This window comes from Eulemur rufifrons, chromosome 28 (assembly GCF_041146395.1).
Source record: "Eulemur rufifrons isolate Redbay chromosome 28, OSU_ERuf_1, whole genome shotgun sequence".
Taxonomy (NCBI): domain Eukaryota; kingdom Metazoa; phylum Chordata; class Mammalia; order Primates; family Lemuridae; genus Eulemur; species Eulemur rufifrons.
In genome coordinates this window covers 42,258,289-42,277,505 of record NC_091010.1, presented here as the reverse complement: position 1 = coordinate 42,277,505, position 19,217 = coordinate 42,258,289, and the positions used below count along the sequence as shown (strand labels likewise).

Below are 19,217 nucleotides of genomic sequence, written 5' to 3'. Positions count from 1 at the left end.
AAGAGTGTGGGGAGCCATCAGCAGGAGCAAGCTCTGATCCCTTCCGTGAAGGCGGCACACAGAACCAGGTTGTGCCAGAAATATTTTCTCTGCCATGATCCCCTTTTAAAATAGCATCTTCCCTTTAAGTTCAAACAAGGACCACATCTTTCAGGAAGTCATCTTTGATATTCCCATGATACTTACAATCTGGAATGTTTAGATGGTACTTGGCACTCACGGCTCGCTCTGTAGGTTTTTGTGTTCTAAACCCCCAGTTGGTCTTCTAGGGTCCTGGAAGGGAGGGCAAAGACCATGCTACTGTTCCTCAAATCTCCCACTCTCCGCCCCTACTCCCCCCGCAATAATACACCATTCTTAGTAGGTACTCAATAAATACTGACTGATTAGGTCAAAAGGCCTCAGAAAGTTTATTATTATATTATGACAGGAGGACATGTGCTTCTTCAAAAGCATTTTTCAAGAGCCTACTATATCACAGGCATTGTGCTGGGGGCTAACAACCCATGTGATCCAGGAGCGAGGATTTAGAAAATCAAATATAGGCCTTTTGGACTCTCTGCAGCAGGTAAATAACATCACAATTGGTATCCAGAAGCGAAGCATCCTTGGTCATTGTTAAGAGGCCTTCATAACAGGCCCATCTGGGGCAAGTGCTATAAGGTTACAATCTCTATCAGCTGTCAGATGAATCTAGAGTCAGACATTTAGAAAGTCCCTGAATAGGATTTTTAAAATCCAAATCTTGATTTTAGTTTCTCCTATAGGTTATTGGAGTAATGGTTTTAGTGGAGGCTATCAGACAGGAAAGGATGAGTCTTACTGTTCTTTATTTCAAATTAGTTTTCTTGTAATAGGCAAATTACCCTTCTTTTAATTTGTCACCATTTCACCTAAAAATGTCCCTAAAAGCCATGACCTCTGGAAACACCTTTGAATGTTCAAAATCAGCTGACACAACCACACTGTTCATAAATTATGGGTAATCAATATCAGTGTTTTAGCTTCTCTCATGATTCATACCATAAATACTTGACCCACATATAACCCTATTGTATAAAACTATTTCCTCTATATGCCATCAAGAATAAAACACCTCCTGTAAATAATTACCTTTGGGATATGAAAGAAAATGTAAACATTTTATTTGGCAGTTGTTTCTGAACACATGAATAAATAAATGGAAAAGTACATATTAATATTTCTTTTTGGAGTAACAGATACCATTGAACGCTTATTTACACATCTTCACTGCAAAGAACAGTTACACAATTGAATTTCGTCTTATAAAAGGTCACTTCCCACACCACTGGACTGGACAGTTAAGGATGAGATACTGGTAGTGCTTGGTTCTAGCAGTCTCAATGTTTGAAAGGCATTCATTTGCAAGTGTGATAAGAAGAGTCATCATGCATTGAGTTCATCCGGGTCATGGACTGTAGAAAGTTTCTGATGGCAGCCACAGAATTTGGTGTCTCATGCGCTTAAGTCAACTATGACATGTTTGTAAATCTGTGTGTTTCCCTTAAAACTGGAAGCAAAAAGGAAATTACGCTTATTAATGGACACATGCGTGAATGATCTTGGTGCCTGAACGTTTAATTCCTGAAATTTCACAAATTTGGCTTTCTCTGCATCCCAGTTATACACTTGCGTAAAGGAGTAATCACTCCCAAGAATTGCATATTGGTAACTATTTATCTGAAGAGGCTGGAACACCATGGATCCTCGGGAGGGCATCCTCTGAATATCCTGGAACGAGGAGCCTCCCCATTTCATGACCTTGGAATCACCAATGAACCTTGTCAAGCAAATGTACACGTCACCTTTCACTGAGAAGTGCTTTACGGCATACACATCCTCCATGTTAGGAATGTCAGTTTGGTTAGTGAATAATTGTGTCGCTTTGTTCCACTGATAAATTACAGGACGCTGGGAACTACTGGACAGGATTAAATGAGGCGTTCTGAGTGTCTGCGGCGTTCTGACGATTTCTAGATATTCCACATCGGTGTCCCTGTACCACGCATGTAAGGATTGATGGGAATAAAATCCATTGCCGTTCCATTTGTAAATGGTGGTGAACCCGGCTTTTGAACTGTCAGCAACGACAAAGTACCAGTTGTTTTCGATCTTGAATGTTTCAATGTCATTGGGTTTTCGGATTTTGAGAATTTCAATATCCTGGATTTTTATGAATTTGTTTGCAAAACTGTCCCGCTTATAGATGTGAGAGCCACCAAACAGCTGGGCCACAATAACGTAGAGCTGAGTCTCAATGACTATAGGCTTGCACACTACCGTGGATGTGCCTGGGAAGAGACAAATGAGAGATTAGTTGTGTGGCCATCCTCTTTCGGAGCATGTAAACATGCAGGCTGGGGCCACACAACTTCCACACAAGTCAGCTTGAAACAAGAGATTTCCTTGGCTGATTAGGCAAGGCCGATCTCCAAGGCCCAATGGCAGGAGTGTCCTGAAATTCTATCTTTGCACATGTTGGAGCCTTGTTACCAACAATTGAGTCATCATGTCACATCCAGCCCACTCCAGATGTTCAGGACACGTGGCTGAGTTTTCTCTTCTCACTTCTTCCAGAAAGAAAGCATAGCTTGCCCTGACACATCATGAGTTAGTCATAGTAGTTCTAACAAAAAATATCATTTATTGAGCACCTACTCTGTGCTTTGTCAATTCACCTCATTAAATTTTCCCAACTATCTTAAGAGAGAGATATTATTTTTCTCCCTTGTCCAGATAAATAAACCAAAGCTTAGAGAGGCCAAGTTCTGCTATCAGAAGGCAGAGTTGGGATTCAAACCCAGGCTTACCAGCATCTCTAGGTTTTAACCCAAGCTGGGGAGAGATTAGCTATTCCAGGGCTTCCAACTTCCTACAACGTTCTAGAACCATCCAATGAAGGCCAGAGCTGTGATCTGGGCAGCCCACCACTCTACCTGTAATTGTTTTGCTCTAACTGTGAACTGCTTTTTCCTCTAGAATAACCTGACTGTCCCCTGATGAAGGAAGAAGAACCACCTGTCACTCTTCTGGAGCTTTAGGTCACTGGTGAAAGGACAGAAAAGAAGGAAGAGGAATCCTGGAGAAAACTGAAAGAGTGGTACAGCCGTGAGTGATGCTCTCAGAAAATGATACAGAATCTGTCAGTTGCCTAGCTTGATAACCTTTTGGTAAGAGTTTGACATTTATAAATAGATTCTGATCTCCTAGAGGGGGCTTGGCTCTGGGAAATCCAAGGACAGGCCAGGCAAATTCAGGACCCAGGCCTCTTCTAACTGCAGGGGCTGTGAGGCAGAAAATTCCATACTAACTCTTTCTGCTAACTGGTTCCATCCATAGATAAAATTTTTTTATTTGGGACTCTTTTCAGGACTAAACTGATTGTGTGACCTTGGAAAAAATTACTTAACTTCTCTGGGGTTCAGTTTTCTCTTCTGTACAATGAGGATTTCTACTAGATAAGGGATGGCTCCTAGATTTCACTACATGTACCAATGTTGATTGACTGATTGTGACTACCTGGAGAACTGTGTTGAGAAGGATTCTGTGGCCATGTCTGCACTCTGCAAGAAAGAGTGCCATGATAGATTAGTGGTGTCTGTCTAGGATGAGAGAAGGGATAGTACATACGTGACTTATCTTTGTCATCTGCTATGGTTTGAATGTTTGTGTCCCTTTAAAATTCATGTTGAAACTTAATCCCCAATGCAATAGTATTAAGAGGTGGGGTCTTTAGGAGGTGATTAGGCCATGAGGACCCCACACTCATGAAAGAGATTAATGCCCTTACAAAAGGGCTTGAGGGAGTCTGTTTGGCTCTTTTTTGCCCTTCTGCCATGTGAGGACACAGAAAAGGCACCATCTTTGAAGCAGAGAGTAAGCTCTCACCAGATACCAAGTGGACTGATTCTTGTTCATGGACTTCCCAGCCTCCAGTACTCTGAGAAATACATTTTTATTGTTTGTAAATTACCCAGTCTAAGGTATTTTTGTTATAGCAGCAGGAAGGGACTAAGACATCATCTTCGACAAGATGAGCTCCAAGGTGCTGTTTAAAAGTCTACAAATGTATGATTCATTTCCCTTTTAAGTTCTCTCTAAAGAGTCATTTAAAGAAATTGATTGCACACAGGTAAGGAGAATCTGGCTCAGACAGCACCCAACCCTGCTGTAGTCCACTGTAAAACTTAGGGGGGCTTAGGGAGAAAGGGAAAGGAGGATTCTAAAAGGGTCTCAGTTTGGGGGGAATCCCTTCATCTAAGCAACCTTAGTCTCAAGCAAGCCCCAGACCTGTCTTGATCCTTTGAGCAATGGGGCTGATGGCCACCAGCAAAATCTAATTATGACAGTCCAAACCTTGTCTAAAGGGTGACCTCTTATGGGAAGGTTTGAGTGCTCTTAGGAGCAGATTTAAAGTGTTAGAAGGTAATGCTGATGTAAAAATTTCAGAGGGAGTTCCATGTTCCAATTTATGACATTATTTTAAAAATTGTTGATGTGGGAAAGAAACTTAAGAGATCACCTGAGTATAAGTTTTCATGGAAAGAGTTGAATCCCATGGCCACATTAAGTGTGAAAAATACTGGAAACAGTTGACTCACTGCAGGACTTCTCAGAGCCTCTACTATGTATATTTTGAATCTCCAAGAGGGAGATATAGTTCACAGATTTATTGGGCCACAAAACCCTTTTTGTTACAAGCCATACATTAATATTTTGTAGAAGAAATGTTTGTGTAACAAAGTTTGAAACTTGTTGATCTAAAATAATCTCCTTATTTTATAGCTAAGAAAAAGAGGGGCCCAGTGAGGGTGAGTGGGTTGCTCTGCTAGCATGTAGCAGAAGCTGGATTAGAACTCATGATTCCTAGTCAAATATGTTTTCTTTGAAGAAAAATAATCCAATTTTTATTGTGTATTTATTATTCTAGGTCCTATGCTAAGTTTCTTGAATACACGATCACATTATCTTACTGATAATCCTGTGAATTAGGTATTATTCCCATTTTACAGGTGAGGAAATTAAGGCTTAGAGAACAATCCCAGCTTACTTAGTAAATGGCAGAGTTGGAATTTAAATGACTACAAGCCTGCTCAATGCATTCCCCCATACCACTCATTTTTCCCTGTTGCCTTGGCTGAAGCAGTTTAACTTCCCACTCAAAATACTATCAGGCTTTTCATACCTGTAATGTTGTCATAATTCCGGAAAGTCTTTTCTACATGGTCCCATTCAAGGAAAATGCATTTTCCAGTAAAAGGCTGAGCGATGACTACATACTCATCGTTCAGATAAGAGAAAGTGTCTATGGACAGAGATTGATAAGGCAGGTCTTGAGACTTTGCAAATTCTGCAAAAATAGGAAATGATGATAAGTAACTGTGAGCTAATACCTCTTTCCTTGGCTAGATCTCAAATACCCATAAGAAATACATTTGTTTTACAGAAATAGTAAAATTGCCATTTTACTATTTCTTTTAAACACATGAAGTTTTAATGGTTCATAATTTTTAAAAAATTAAATTGCACAGCTGTTTTTTAAGATATAAAAAAAAATCCATTCCCACACATACACACAAAAATGTAGCCCTTACTTTAACTTTATGGGGTGGAATGATTTTGAATATATTACCTGTAATGATACAATCAAAGTCCTTGGAAGAGAGACTATTGATTTTGCGCTTCTTGTATTCTGGGGGTCCTTCGCAGTAGATGTCTTCCACAGTTGCATTGGTGTGGCTGAGCCATTCCACCAGCCATTTCAGTTTACAGTCACAATTAAATGAATTCCCCCTCAGGTCCCTGAAAGACAAACTTCAGCTGCTTTTGCTGTACGAGGGCCCTGTGTACACAGGCATGACTTCTACATCAGCAATTAATGTGTGCAGAATGACCTTACCTGGCTTTACATTGTATCCCATAATCTGCCTTGAACCTGACTGACCATTCATTTTGGGCTCAGGGAGTTACTAAAGTGCACCCTTGAAGACCACCCCAGTCAATGTAACCTCATAACACTCCCTCTCGGATTCCAAGGTGGCTCAGTCTAAAGCTGCGCTGTCAATAGAAATAGTATGTGAGCCACATATGTAATTTAAAATTTTCTATAGCCACATCTTGAAAAGTAAAAATAAAGAGGTATAATTAATTTTAACAATATATTTCATTCAACCCAATACCCACAAAATACTATCATTTTGACCTGTCAGCAACATAAATGTTATTGAGATATTTTACATTCTTTTTTACACTAAGTCTTTGAAATCCAGTGTGTATTTTATACTTACAATATATCTCAATTTGGATGTGAAATTTTTATCAGAAATATAGGACCTGAATTTAGATTTCATAAAATTTAGAGTTGAAAAAAAAATAGATTCATACACCCAAGTTGTTCCAAACATACTTAAAAGCTTTCCAATAATTGAACTAAGAATCAGCTTTTAAATTTAAATTTAATTTTTAAAAAATTAAGTAAAATTTAAAATTCAGTTTCTCTGTGGCACTAGGACCACATTTCCAGTGCTCAGGGACCTCGAGTGTCTGGTGGCTACCATATTGGACAGCACGGATTTAAAGGATAGAAGGTAGTGATTATTGTAATGTATTTAATTAAATTGAGTGAGCTATTTGCTTTTCTTCTTCCTCACAACATAATTAATCCTGATCCTTTTCCATGGTCTACAAATTCGGTTTTAAAGGAAAATGATTTTGACACAGTAGAGTTAACACAGACATACGATAGCTCATGCCTGTAATAAATTATACAGCGCAGATAGTTTAAATTCCCACATATGACCCCAACTCACCAAGTTCTCTGTTTATTTGCATTGCTTCTGTTCAGGAATTCCATCTCCTTTCCTGGTCACACAGAATTCCTAAGATAGGTGCTGCCTTCTCTTCACATAGTACATAAATAACTTTTAAATGCCCAAACATTTAAAAATGTTTTTTAGGAGTTACTTTCAAGAAAGCCAAGAAATCCACTAAAAGGCAAGTTGGCATGAATCCATGTACTTCTAAGATAATTCTTGATTTGGGCACATCAGAGCAGGCCCAAAAGGCCAAACACTTCATGGGATTCCCTAGAGAGACTGGGCCAATTTCGGAATTTTGTTTTGTTTACTAGTGTAGGGTACAAAATGACACAGGGTAAAGTGCCCCCAGTAAGCTGCATCTCAAGATGCCATGGAGCATCATCTAATTTCCCAGACATTCCCAGAACTGACCTCATCTCCCAAGAGACTCTGACCTAGAATGATGAGTGGCAATTTTTGGGGCTACTGTAAACCAGAGCAGATAACTGCGGTCCATCCAGGACTGTCTTGAAAGTGTCCTGATTTGGGCACTCTCTTGGAAATAAACCACCATTCAGGAACTGGGGTAATAGACATGGAGGAGGGGCTGGGGGAATACTGCCAGGAACAAAGAAAGTTTTTCATTAGCTAACTGATTTGAAGTTAAATACTGAGCTTAGGGGAAGATACTTGACTCAGATTTTTTGTTATTGGGGAAAAGTTGTTTTGAATATATATCCTATAGCAAAATACCTGAATAATAATAATAAAAAAAAACTTTTGTTTTCATATATCCTTTCATTTGTTCCTGTATTCTATCTTATGACCTTTAAATACCTTTCTAATGTTCTGGAAGGCACTTAATGAAGCTAAATTGCTTTTGAAAGGGTTAGGCATATATTACTTGCTTTGCTTACAGCAAAATATACAAATTCCTTACAAAGATCTTTCATTCTGAGGCTTAAAAGTCAAAGTTTGAAAGCTCTTTTGTTTGAAAAAGGGTCAAAAATAATTAAGTTCATTCCCTTCCTAGGGCTTAAGCCAAATTCCTAGGGATTAAGCCTAGAGTTGTTGTTCAGTTTAATGAGAGAGAAGGCAAACTTTCCCCCTTCCCCCACTTCCTGCTCCATTTCTCTGTTGACTGACCAACCCAAGGGTGTAACCTTTCATCTTTTCTCTGTCAGTTTCCCAGACTCCTTTATGTTATTCCTTTGTAGCCCTACTTCCTGGACCTCATGAGAAAAAAGGGATCTTGAAATTTCTATCTGGGTCTCCTTTTCCCACCCCCTCAAAGTCCCTTATCATCACTCCCTGCCATATAGACACACATTTTTGTCAAAGGAATGCCTGGGTACTATAGATTCAGAATTTCCAGTGGTAAAGACCATAAAAGATTCAAACGTTAGTCCATGTAAATTTAAACTTTAGGCCAATTTAAAATTAAAATTTAAAAATGCTAATTTAATTTAAAAGCCAATTAAAAATTCTACTCATCAATACCAGGCTTCCTTGTTAATGACTGCAAATTAATTAATTGTTCAGTGATTTCTTAGGTCCTCTTACACATTTGTTAAAGAATCCAGGCCTTTGAAAATATCTTTTGGGAGTGTCTGGAGATTGTTGTTTGCGAGGCTCCTGGAAAAAAAAAAAGTGATACCAACTGTAGTGACAAATTAAATCAATGCATTTAATGATAAAGCTGGTCATGTGTCCCTCTTGTCATTTCCAGTCTACTAAATTACTTGCTGTGCTTTCTTTTTTTCTTCTGAGATACTCCTCAGATTCCTGCTATTGTATTTTCAGTTCCTGATCTGCTTGCTTCAGCACTCCCTCAGTATTTGTGTAATACTTTACGTTGGTTAAAAAACAATAACAACAACAACAACAACAAACCAGCAACAAAATGATGCCTGAGCATTGATCTTTCTATTTAGAATAGAAAGTGAGATTCACACTCTCAGACATTCTGTCTAGGGGATGTCTCCTGCATGGTGGCTAAACTGGTGATGGTGTCCCCTCCTCTCTTGCTCTGCCCTTTATAAAATTAATAAAGGGCCACAAGGTGGGAGCTGTGATAGGGGAAATATATATATAACCAGCCACTGTTCCCTAGCTTGCTTTCCTGTAATTGTTACTACTCAGTCATGTAGCTGATGGTCATGAAGATTCTAAGCTTTCTTCATTGCTTCCGTGGACAACATCAGCCTTGTGAAACCTAAGGCTAGTTTTTGAGACATCTAGTTCCTACATTCTGGTGGAAAGGCTGACCCACTCAGATCAGTGGCCTATACCAAGGAACTGACTCAACTGGTCTTATGACCTCCACCGAAGAACTGATTTAGCAAAGAAGACAATGTCTACACCACCATGGTTCCGCCCCAAACCCAACCAATTAGCAGACCCAATTGCCTAGCCCTTTGCCCACCAAACTATCTTTAAAAACCCTTTCTCCCAAATTCTCAGGGAGACAGATTTGAGAACTTCTTCTGGTCTCCTCACATGATGTCGGCAATATTGAACTCTTTCTCTGCTGTGATCCCTGCTGTCTCAGTGAGTTCCTCTTGAACAGTGGGCAAGGAGCCTGACAAGGCTCCTCCTCCTTACTTGCTCCAGGGCAGCTAAACCTCCGACTCACTCACGGTACCAATGGCCCTACCCCTTCGCTAGCACATCCTTTCTTTTTTCCAAAAACTAAAACAAAAGAGCCCATATTGTTGGCTTCCAAAGCCCTTGAAAATTGTCTCAACTTCCTTTTAAAACACACCGTCAAGTCTTCTATGTCTTCTATCTCAACTAATTAAATATGAGATTTCTCAAGTGCAAACATTCAAGAATTTTAGAACCTATTTTTAAGTTAGTTATGTTGTTTTTCTGAGTTTTAGAAATTACTACTAAATTGAAAAACTGTTTGCAATGAACCTCAGAAACCTTGGAATGTAAGAATGGGAACTGAATCAGAAAGGTCCATTCTCGATGACAGTCCATTTTGTGACGAAGGGCATGGCTTTGGAGTCATTCTGAGCTAGGTTTGAATCCTGACTCCAGCATTTACTGGCTGTGAAACTTTGGTTATGTATCTTTTCTGAAACTCAGTTATTTCATTTTTAAGTGGAGCTAATAATACCTTATCTCCCAGGATTATTGGAAAAGGAAAATGAGAAAACCAGGATAGTGCCTGGCATTGGGACCACTCTCAGTGGAGTAGCTGGGGTGGGGCTGGGAGGAAGGAGAAGGGTTTCTGTGTGTGTACGTTGTCCAAGAAATAACATTTAGAAAACTGACCATACGAATGAATGGCTATGGCTGTTCATACCTGTAGCATCACTAAAATGCCACTAAAGAGGACTATTCAAGAGAATGCCTCCACAATTCATCTTACTAACTGGGGTTTGAAAGAAGAGCTTGAACCAGTCCAGAGTCACTCCCAAGTTGTGTGTCTCAATTTATTTGCTGGCACAACGTGTCTTAAAGTTCTCACCTTAATGTTACCTAAGCGGATGTCCCTCCCTCAGAAACTGGCACAAAATGCCCTGGCTGTAGGGCACAGATCTGGAGGAGGCTGGGACACAGTGGGCATGAAATGATTAAACAGTCAAATCCTGAATCACTGCTGCCAGTAGGGTTACACAGGAAGAGGCAACATACTTGTGTTACTGTCCAATGGGGATTCTTTTAAACAATGGGCAAATCGGTAAGTTCTACTTCCTGCCCACAGGAGTAGAGCTCTAGGCCTCATGTACCCAGGGTGCAGGCCAACTGCAGAAGCAGATGGCAAAAGAGTCAGAGACAGAGACTCGGAGCTGCGGGGCTTCTGGAATAGCTGGTGGTGTTTTTGCATGATGAGATGGAGGACTTTTAATTCGCCAGAATTGGGGGATGGGGCTGAGAGAGGCAGGTCAGCCTGATGGGCTGTGGAATGAGGCATTTGGCCTCTTGAGGACTTCATGTGACAGGGAGGCTCTCGCTGTGGGACCCAGAGGGTGCGGGAGTCAGAGCAGCATGATAGGAGCCGAGAGGAAATGGCGGATGGGTTTACTGCACCCACCGTCACCCCTTTGCTGCTCCACTACCAAAACCTCAGTACTGCCTCGCAATGCACTGCTTCTAAAGGAGGTAGGATGGCGCTTCATGCCTAGGTTTGGGGCTGGGAGGCATGAGAAGGCTTCCTGGACTCATAAGATAAGCAGAATCAAAAAGAAGTAAGACTCAGAAATGAGAGCGAGGCTTCCAGATGCCCAAGGCCCAGGAACTGGAGTTCAGATAGCTTCCCTACATCTCTGGGAGGCCCCAGTGACATCGGGGTACATTTGGATAAAAAGAAAGCAGGCAGAGGGACTTGGGCAGAGAAGGACTTAGCAAAGCAATGCTGACAGAGCCTGGCAGTTATTCTGCAAAAAATGTAACAGGGCCCTGACATATAAAGCAACCTTCGAGTGCGGGCTGCCCGGTACAGGGTGAAGGATGCCTCAGATGCATGGAAGGGGATCAGCAGACCCTGCAAAGGTAAGACGAGAAATATGAAATAGCCCTGCATGGAAGGAATCACGTCTTAGCTGTGGCCACTTAAGAGTGTTTACCAATTCCCAAGTGAAGAGAAATTGGAAATATTAGCAGCCCAGTGCACAAGTGAAGAAATATATTTGATTTAGCATTGTCTATAGGAACAAAGAATTAGAAACAACCTGCATGTTCATTGAGAAGGGACTGTGTAAATTAATGATGGTTCACATTTAACATGGAATATTTCGTAGGAGATTTTTAAAATGAGGTCTCTATGATTTAGCATGATGTCTAAGTGTAGAGGGTAATCCTGCTAGAGGAAGGAGGATCGATGTTTGCAATGCATAAAAAAAAGCTCTATAAAGAGATATAAAAACTGTTGATTGAGGTTACATCTAGGCATAGGGTTAACAGAAACATCCACTTTTGCTGTATAAATATCTGGATTGTGAGAGCTTTTATCATTATGCATGTATTATTATTTTATAACCAGGAGAAACAAAGAAGGAAGTTGACTTTTTAAAAGGATCCCATTGCTTGGTATTTGTGTATATCTCTAGTTCTCTCCAGTGAGGATTTAGTCATTCTAAATCAAAGCTACAGGGCGAGAGCAGGAATAAGTGGCACTTAGGTGCCTGAATGGTCAGATCATGCAGTGTCTTTCATGAGACCTCCTATGGGATGGAGCTGCCTTGTTTCCTACAAAATTCCTACATGGTTTCAGGCCCTCACCCCCTAAGAAGGTTGGGGACTATGGTCAGCCCAGGTTTGGAGCCATTGCTGTGGGTTCTTGGAACCAGCAGGAAGCCAGCTGCAAGGAGGGCCTGGAGCCTCTAAAAATCATTATGGGCATCCAAGGGCTTAAGGGGATTGTCTGCAGGGGAGAGCTGTTGAGGGCACTGGGGCCAGGGTCACCAGGAAGCAAAAGGGACAAGTCCCGTGATGCTCCCTGAAACCTGCTCAGCATTTGGTCATTATACAAAAGGGTGACTAGAATGAGGTTTGGTGCCTATTGGGGTGTTTAAACAGCTAGAGATATTGAGAAAGCACTTTATGGGTTAAGGTTGGGTCAGGATTATCTGATTCTTCAGGTTCTACCTGTGCATTGAGTTTTGCCACCAGAAAGCAAAATATTTGGATTAAATTTTCTCAGTTTCCTCTTTCCCTCCACTCCACTCCCAGCTTCACATGGTAATGTGACTTAATATTATTATTCCTTTTTCATCGATAGAAGCTCTGGTTGAAATATGTGCTGTATCTTTTGTAAAAATGGTAGTGGTTTAGGTGCCAACTTCATCTCAAGTAGACCCAGGATTAAATGTGAACTTTGTCACTCTCAGGAGTGTGCCCTTAGCCAATTTAAGTTAACCTTTCTAGGTTTATGTTTTGACATTTGCAAAACTGAGTAAAGAATATGGATTTCATTTATTGTGAGAATTAACACATATAGCCACTAATATTTTTATATACATTCCTTTGCAAAGGATTCTAGGAAAAACTCTGTAGCTACAGGTGAATTTTTAAGCCTTATGTGTGTCAAGACCATAAAACTGGCCGGGTGTGGTGGCTCATGCCTATAATCCTGGCACTTTTGGAGGCCAAAGTGGGAGGATCACTTGAGCCGAGGAGTTCAAGACCAGCCTGAGCAACATAGCGAGATCCTGTCTCTACAAAAAGTAGAAAAAAATAGCTGGGCATGGTGGCACGCTCCTGTAGTCCCAACTACTTTGGAAGCTGAGACAGAAGGCTCACTTAAGTTCAGGAGTTTGAGGTTGCAGTGAGCTCTGATGACACCACTGTACTTTGCTCCCACAAAGCACCCTCCCCCCCCCACAGCCTCACTGCGGTAAAAATCCCCAAGTAGGGGGAGCCTCCTTAAAGTGTGCCTTCAACTAAGCACCACTCTCTAGGTCCTGGTTCAGAGTCTGCCTAAGGAATGTTCTTTAAAACACCCAAGATACTGCCCAATTGGACTCTAGTTGCCTTGAAACTAGCTGAGTAGGGGCAAGCATTCTCAAAGGCAGATAGTCCTTCCTTCTCAACAGCAATGATGGCCATTCCCTGCACTTGGGTATTCTCATGGTTTACCTGAGAAAGCCTGATGATGACTGTGGAACCCACTGGAAAGTCTTCTCTCTAAGGCAGACCAGACTGGCTCAAACAGCACGTTTGTTTCAGTGCCACAGGGCTCTGCTGCTAGGAAAGCATCGCCCACAGCCATCTGGGGTGCTCCCAGCCCCCCTGCAACGCAGATTCTCAGCTTGGGTTTATGTCTCACTGAACCTGCGGTGCTACAAGTGCAGTTATTTTAATTTCACAGGAAATGTTTAAAGAGGATATGCACTGCAGCGTTTGCAGTCCTGACCCGGGACTCACAGAGGTGAGGCAGTGAGTTTAATGTATTCCTAACCGCATACAACGCTCTGTTCTAAGCACTTTGCATACATTAACTCATGGAATCTCAAAACAACCTTAGGTACTGTTACCCTTCACCCCCATTTTAAGAGGTTATCATTATAAGCCCCATTTTACACATGAGCAAGTTGAGGCATAGTGAAGCTAAATGACCTGCCCAAGGTCCCACAGCTGTTAAGGGACAAAACCAGGCTTTGAACTCAGGCAGTGTGGTGGCAGAGATCATCCTCTCAGCCGCTACATTGGGCTACCTCTTAACATAGATGTCAATGCGAAGGCTAAAATAAAACAAAGACACCCTGCCTGACTGGGGGCACACAGGTATCCTGAGTTTGGGGACTGTGACATAGTCCTTGTACCCCCCCACAGGGTTGAGCAGCCAGTAGATAGTCTATAGCATGTATAGGTCGATGACAGTTTCCCCCAAATATTTTTATACGTGCATACAAACAATTCTGGCTCCCCTTACATGGCACCCAAGGGAATCATTACTTAAAAGTTCACAGGTATTACTAGATGTCAATATATAATGTTCGGAGATTTTGTTATCATTGGCCATAAACTAATTTTTTAGTCTTCATTTTCCTGATTACAAAAATTATACATGCTTATCAGAAAAATTTAAACCCTGCTGAAATACACAAACTATTCAAACATTAAAGTTAAACATATGTAACATTAGGACAGTGATTCAAAATGAAGTAATTGAGAGAGGATTCTAGGATTTGACAGGATTTGTAAGGACTTAACTCTAAGGAACTCTCTCCCCTTCTCTAAGGGTGAATTTTCAGGGGAGAGGGATCTTGCCTGATACATGGGTATGTATAATAAATTTTAAGTTGTCTGAAAATATCTCTTTGGAAGAGAAACGTACTGAAATACATGTATAAGAAGATGATACAAGTTCATTGTTTCTTTAGGAATGATCTGAATTTATTAAATGCTCAGGTGGGCCCCTTGGAGCAGTTTTAATGTTAGGCCAGAGTGGGACCCAGTTGGATCTAGAGTATATGTCTGATCCCAATGCTCTGTGTTTTGAGACTAAGAGTAAGGGTAGGGAACCTATCTTCAGGATCTGCACTTTCTTCTCTAGTCATATTTACTCTTCGAATCATGTATCAAGGAAGGATCCAAACAACTCAGTAAATGCTTTCTGGTCCTGCTCTGACATGGTGGAAACTAAACTAGATGTCTTATCAAAGACCTTGGGAAACTTCTGGCTTTACCGCATACTAACTGGGGAGCAGCTTAAACTCAGGGTGCACCTCCATGTCCAATTCATGAGTGAAGTAGTGCTACCACCCTGTTTTCATAAGGTCATCAGGAGGCTGCAGTGAGGTCAAGAATGTGAAAAAGCTTTGCAAGCTCTTCCTGCAGCACATGCAGTTTAGAGGGCGAGGTGATAATTTCTCACTGCTTAAATGTTCACCTTTAATTGGGAAGAATTGGACTGAGGTAAAGAAAAGTGCACTTTGAAATCTAAAATCTTAAAAAGGAAACTAATGGCTCGACCGAATGCCAGATTTATTTATAAGCAGTAAATAACGGAAAATGAACTTGACCTACGGAGCAGGCAGAGGAACATCCGTGTCTCAAATCCTCCTTACTCCATCTCTCCATGAAAGGAACGAAGAAAGGTAGGAAGAAGAAACAGAAGGATGGAAGGAAGAAGAAACAGAAGGATGGAAGGAAGGAATTATACCTTGAAGAAGAGCATAATTAGAAAGGAGAACATAACTTGGGGACGAAGGCACTCAGAGAGAATGTATTTGTTTGTCCAATTTCTCTTGCTAGACTGAGCAAGATCTAGCACTCTAAGGTGGGGCTAGATCTTATTCATCTTTGTGGGCCCTACTCCTTGTAAAGTATGTGTCACATCCTAGAAACAATTTAGGACAAACCATATGGCACTGCCATTTTGGTAGATCAAAAACAGTCTAATATTGGCACTGCCATATGAGTCAACCTATTAAGTGTTAGATGCAGGAGACCTAAGGGTCATATTCATTCAGTCAGCCTTAACCCTCTGTTCCCTCATCACACCTCCTTCCCACCCCCAGCACTGGCTCAGAAAGGTGGGACTTACCTTTCACTGTCTGTAGGATTAACACCTCTCCCTTTGAAGGCTGCCCTTGTGTTCCCTTGAGCCTGAAAATCTCTAGATATTCAGCACATGCTGTACCAGTCTCCCTTTCTGACAGTCTCTAGACTGCTAAAGAAAGGGCCTCATTATGACCCAAATTTAAATTCCCATTTCATTTGATGGACAATAATAGGCTCTAGTCAAACAAAAATAGGTGCTGTCCACTAGAATGTTGTATACAAATTTTTTTCTTTCCCCTTTTCATCTTCTGCTTCCCTCCCTTCTCTTCCCTTCCCTCCTTTCTCCTGTACCCTTCCTCCTTTTCCCTCTCCTTTCTTCCATTTGCCCATCCTTTCCTCCTTCCTTCCTTCCTTCCTTCCTTCCTTCCTTCCTTCCTTCCTTCCTTTCTTCCTTCCATCCAGCTGAGAAATGGAGACATTTTCTCCTGCTCTGTGCAGGGATTCTGAGTGAACCCCAGTCTTTAGGCTGGCCAGTAGACACACCTGAGGGAACTGGGCATGGAGAAGCTTATTTCTCAGGCTCCTAGAGAGGACACCTGGGTCCTACATCCTTCCTGCAGCCTTTGTGATGCTGAGCATTGGACAGAGGGAGTGTTGAATGGGATTAATGTGAATCTAGTGGGTCTCAAGTTGAAGTCACAAACTTCCATTTCTCCTTATGTATACTTGTTTCTTTTATTATATTGGGCTCTGTGTTAAAATTGCATAACATTAATTCTGTATACCGCCATGTTTATGTCATATTCTGTCGTTGGCATGAGGAGTAGCATTACAAAAACGGTTTTTATTATAACGACTATATGCAGACGCATTGAAAGGTATGATTTTTATAAAATAAATCTGGCCATCAGCCTCCCCTTGCTGCAAACCAAACAGCAGGAGAGAAGGGGGCCTGGTGGAGGTAGCAGACAGACCCCGTGGACACACTAGAAAGCGGGCTCTGAGGGCAGGCATTTTTGTCTGCTTTGCTCCAGGCTGCATCCCAGGCCTAGAACAGAGCTGGCAATGAGGGATTGTGAGGGAACAGGTTAAAGGTAACAGAATGACTACGACACATAGAACTCAGGAATTTTTATCCCAGTATGCACTTGAGCACTTAATAAATATTACAAGTTGGTTCATGATGTTTGGAGTTTCTCATACTCCCCATTATGCCATTTGGGGCTGGCTAATTCTTTGCTGTGAGGTGCTTGTCCTCTGCATTTCAGGATGTCTGGAGCATCCCTGCCCTCTACTCACTAGATTCCTGATACATTCCCCCCATCTCTACCCGCTACATGCCAAATACATTGCCCCCTGTTGTGACAACCAAACATGCCTCTAGATATCACCAAATGTTCCCTGGGAGGCAGAATTGCCCCCCCTCCCCTGTTAACAGCATAGCTCTAATCACCCATTGAATAATTAAATATTTCACGTATAAACAAGTTGTTCAGGTACTATGTAGACATTGCCTATGGCTATATTATGTGTAAATGTATATAAGGTCAGAACTTACACAGAAAAAGAAAAAATACCTAATATCAAATTAAAATATATCAAGCCATAGTTACCCATGAAGTGAGTAATGAGGTAGATAATAATAAAGTTATTTCAGTCACACGGCTTCCCAGCATTAGATTGCTTTTCTAATTATGGTTTGGTTTAGGCTAAAAATATTAATAGTAATCAATTTCCTGAACACACGCTGACAGATGACAGGGAGAGATGGTAAGAGTGCACAGAGAGAAATCACATGGGTTTCTTAAATTTTCATGAATACTCATAAAGTGGGTGCTGTAACCACAGGTGATCAAACTTCACTGTCCATTAGCGAGCTTAAAACGTAATAGAGGCATTTATACTTACAGATGAATTAATGACTTGAGTCCCCGGAAAGTATGTCTTGAAATGGACTTGATGTTGTTGTTTTCTATGAATCTGCAATAGGTTATAAGATTTTTTTGTCAGACAGTTGTAGGAACTTGAGAGCACTTGTCCTGAATCATTGTGTTAACAAATAAGGGTTTTGTTTTACTTACAAATACTCTAGATGTGGAAGACCAATAAAAGCATCATCACTGATTACATCAAAGGAGTTTGATGTGAATAACCTGCCCAGAAAAAGTACACCATAAAAATGGTTAAACTGACAGACTGTCAATCTTTACTGCTTTAATCCCTAAGAAAACCAGTGGTAGTTATATACAGAAAAATGTCTGGATGTCTGTCTTATGCAGTGTTATTTATTCAGATAATCTTTGCAGCTTTTTTTTTTTTACTCCTAATCATCTCCTCATCAGATGCTCATTGAAGGGGTGCCTTGTGACTCCTCACAATGACAGCTGCCACATGCCCGGGGCAGCTTTGAGATACAATCAGAGCAGGTATAATGGACAGAGCAGCCAAGTCAACACTGCACATTTTCATGACAAAGACACTAACAATCCTTTCCACTTACTAGAGGAAACTGCAAAGTATTCTGGCTGGCCCAAACAATAATACTTTGGGGTTTTAAGCCTGGGAAACCTAGAAAAATTTAGCCCTGTGCTTGTTTGTGCTTTGATATCTCATAGCAGGCAGGCCACTGACACTGGCTCGATGAACATCAACTAATCTTCTTTGAAAATGGGACACACTGAAGATGGGAAACAACGAAGCTTGGAAAGAGACTTAGACCTATTTTATTGCTAAAGAGTTAGAAAAAAAAAACCACTTTCACTTGGACAAATTTATTTGCAATTTCAAAATCCACAGGGGTTCGGTTTCAAAATTACTGATGAAGAAGAACATCAATCAGCTGCCCCACACCCTACTGAACTCCTTGGAGAACTGAATGAGAGGCTTAAAAGAGGTGCTTTCAGGCCAAATAGTACAATAATATATTAGATAATATTGTAATACTATAATAGTTATTCTGTTAGTAAGTCTTGTGACTTTTACATTTAAAGTTTAGGGATTAAAAAATTCCTAAATTATTTTTATTATTTACATAATGGTCATTATTTTTATAATGGCCACTAACAAGCTTAGCGACTTCACCTCTGAACCTGTTCACCAAGGGGATTAAAACTAGGAGATCTCATTTTCTAAACATTTATGAGTAATTTATTTGACATCTGGGATTGCTTCAAATAATCAAGGGAGGGGGACAGCAAGGGCTTAGAGATGAATTGGCATGAGTTGATAATTTTTAAAGATGGATACATGGGAGTGAGTTTACTATTTTCTCTACTTTTATACATGCTTGAAAATGACCATAAAAATGTGGGAATAAACCAAACTGATCTAAGACGATCTCTTGCATCTCTTCCTAAACTATCAACCCTGGAGTGGTGTTGAATTCCCTTTCTAATCCCTCCTGCCTCTAACGTCATGGTTTTATACTCAAATAATTCACTA

At 40.9% G+C, this 19,217-nt stretch overlaps 1 protein-coding gene and 1 long non-coding RNA gene across 5 annotated transcripts in view; one reads left to right on the top strand and one right to left on the bottom strand.

Annotated features, from left to right (window-relative positions):
* LOC138376523 (uncharacterized) overlaps positions 1–17,905 on the top strand; it is a 49,032-nt gene extending 31,127 nt beyond the window's left edge. Inside the window, exons 5-6 of one of the 2 annotated variants that reach the window (XR_011231669.1) lie at positions 3,001–3,191; positions 15,359–17,905. This is a non-coding gene — a long non-coding RNA (uncharacterized lncRNA). Of the gene's footprint in view, positions 1–3,000; positions 4,043–15,358 lie in introns of those variants that run through there. The other variant, XR_011231670.1, reaches the window with a different exon arrangement.
* The window catches only part of LGI1 (leucine rich glioma inactivated 1), a 36,239-nt gene continuing 18,143 nt past the window's right edge, over positions 1,122–19,217 (bottom strand). The window contains exons 3-8 of one of the 3 annotated variants that reach the window (XM_069460915.1): positions 17,858–17,929; positions 17,685–17,756; positions 8,382–8,453; positions 5,654–5,823; positions 5,207–5,371; positions 1,122–1,531 (exon numbers count right to left, since the gene is read on the bottom strand). In XM_069460915.1, coding sequence (XP_069317016.1) covers positions 1,494–1,531; positions 5,207–5,371; positions 5,654–5,823; positions 8,382–8,453; positions 17,685–17,756; positions 17,858–17,929 — 589 coding nt within the window. In that variant the 3' untranslated portion in view covers positions 1,122–1,493. Of the gene's footprint in view, positions 2,313–5,206; positions 5,372–5,653; positions 5,824–8,381; positions 8,454–17,684; positions 17,757–17,857; positions 17,930–19,217 lie in introns of all 3 variants that reach the window. The other 2 variants (XM_069460912.1, XM_069460914.1) reach the window with 2 other exon arrangements.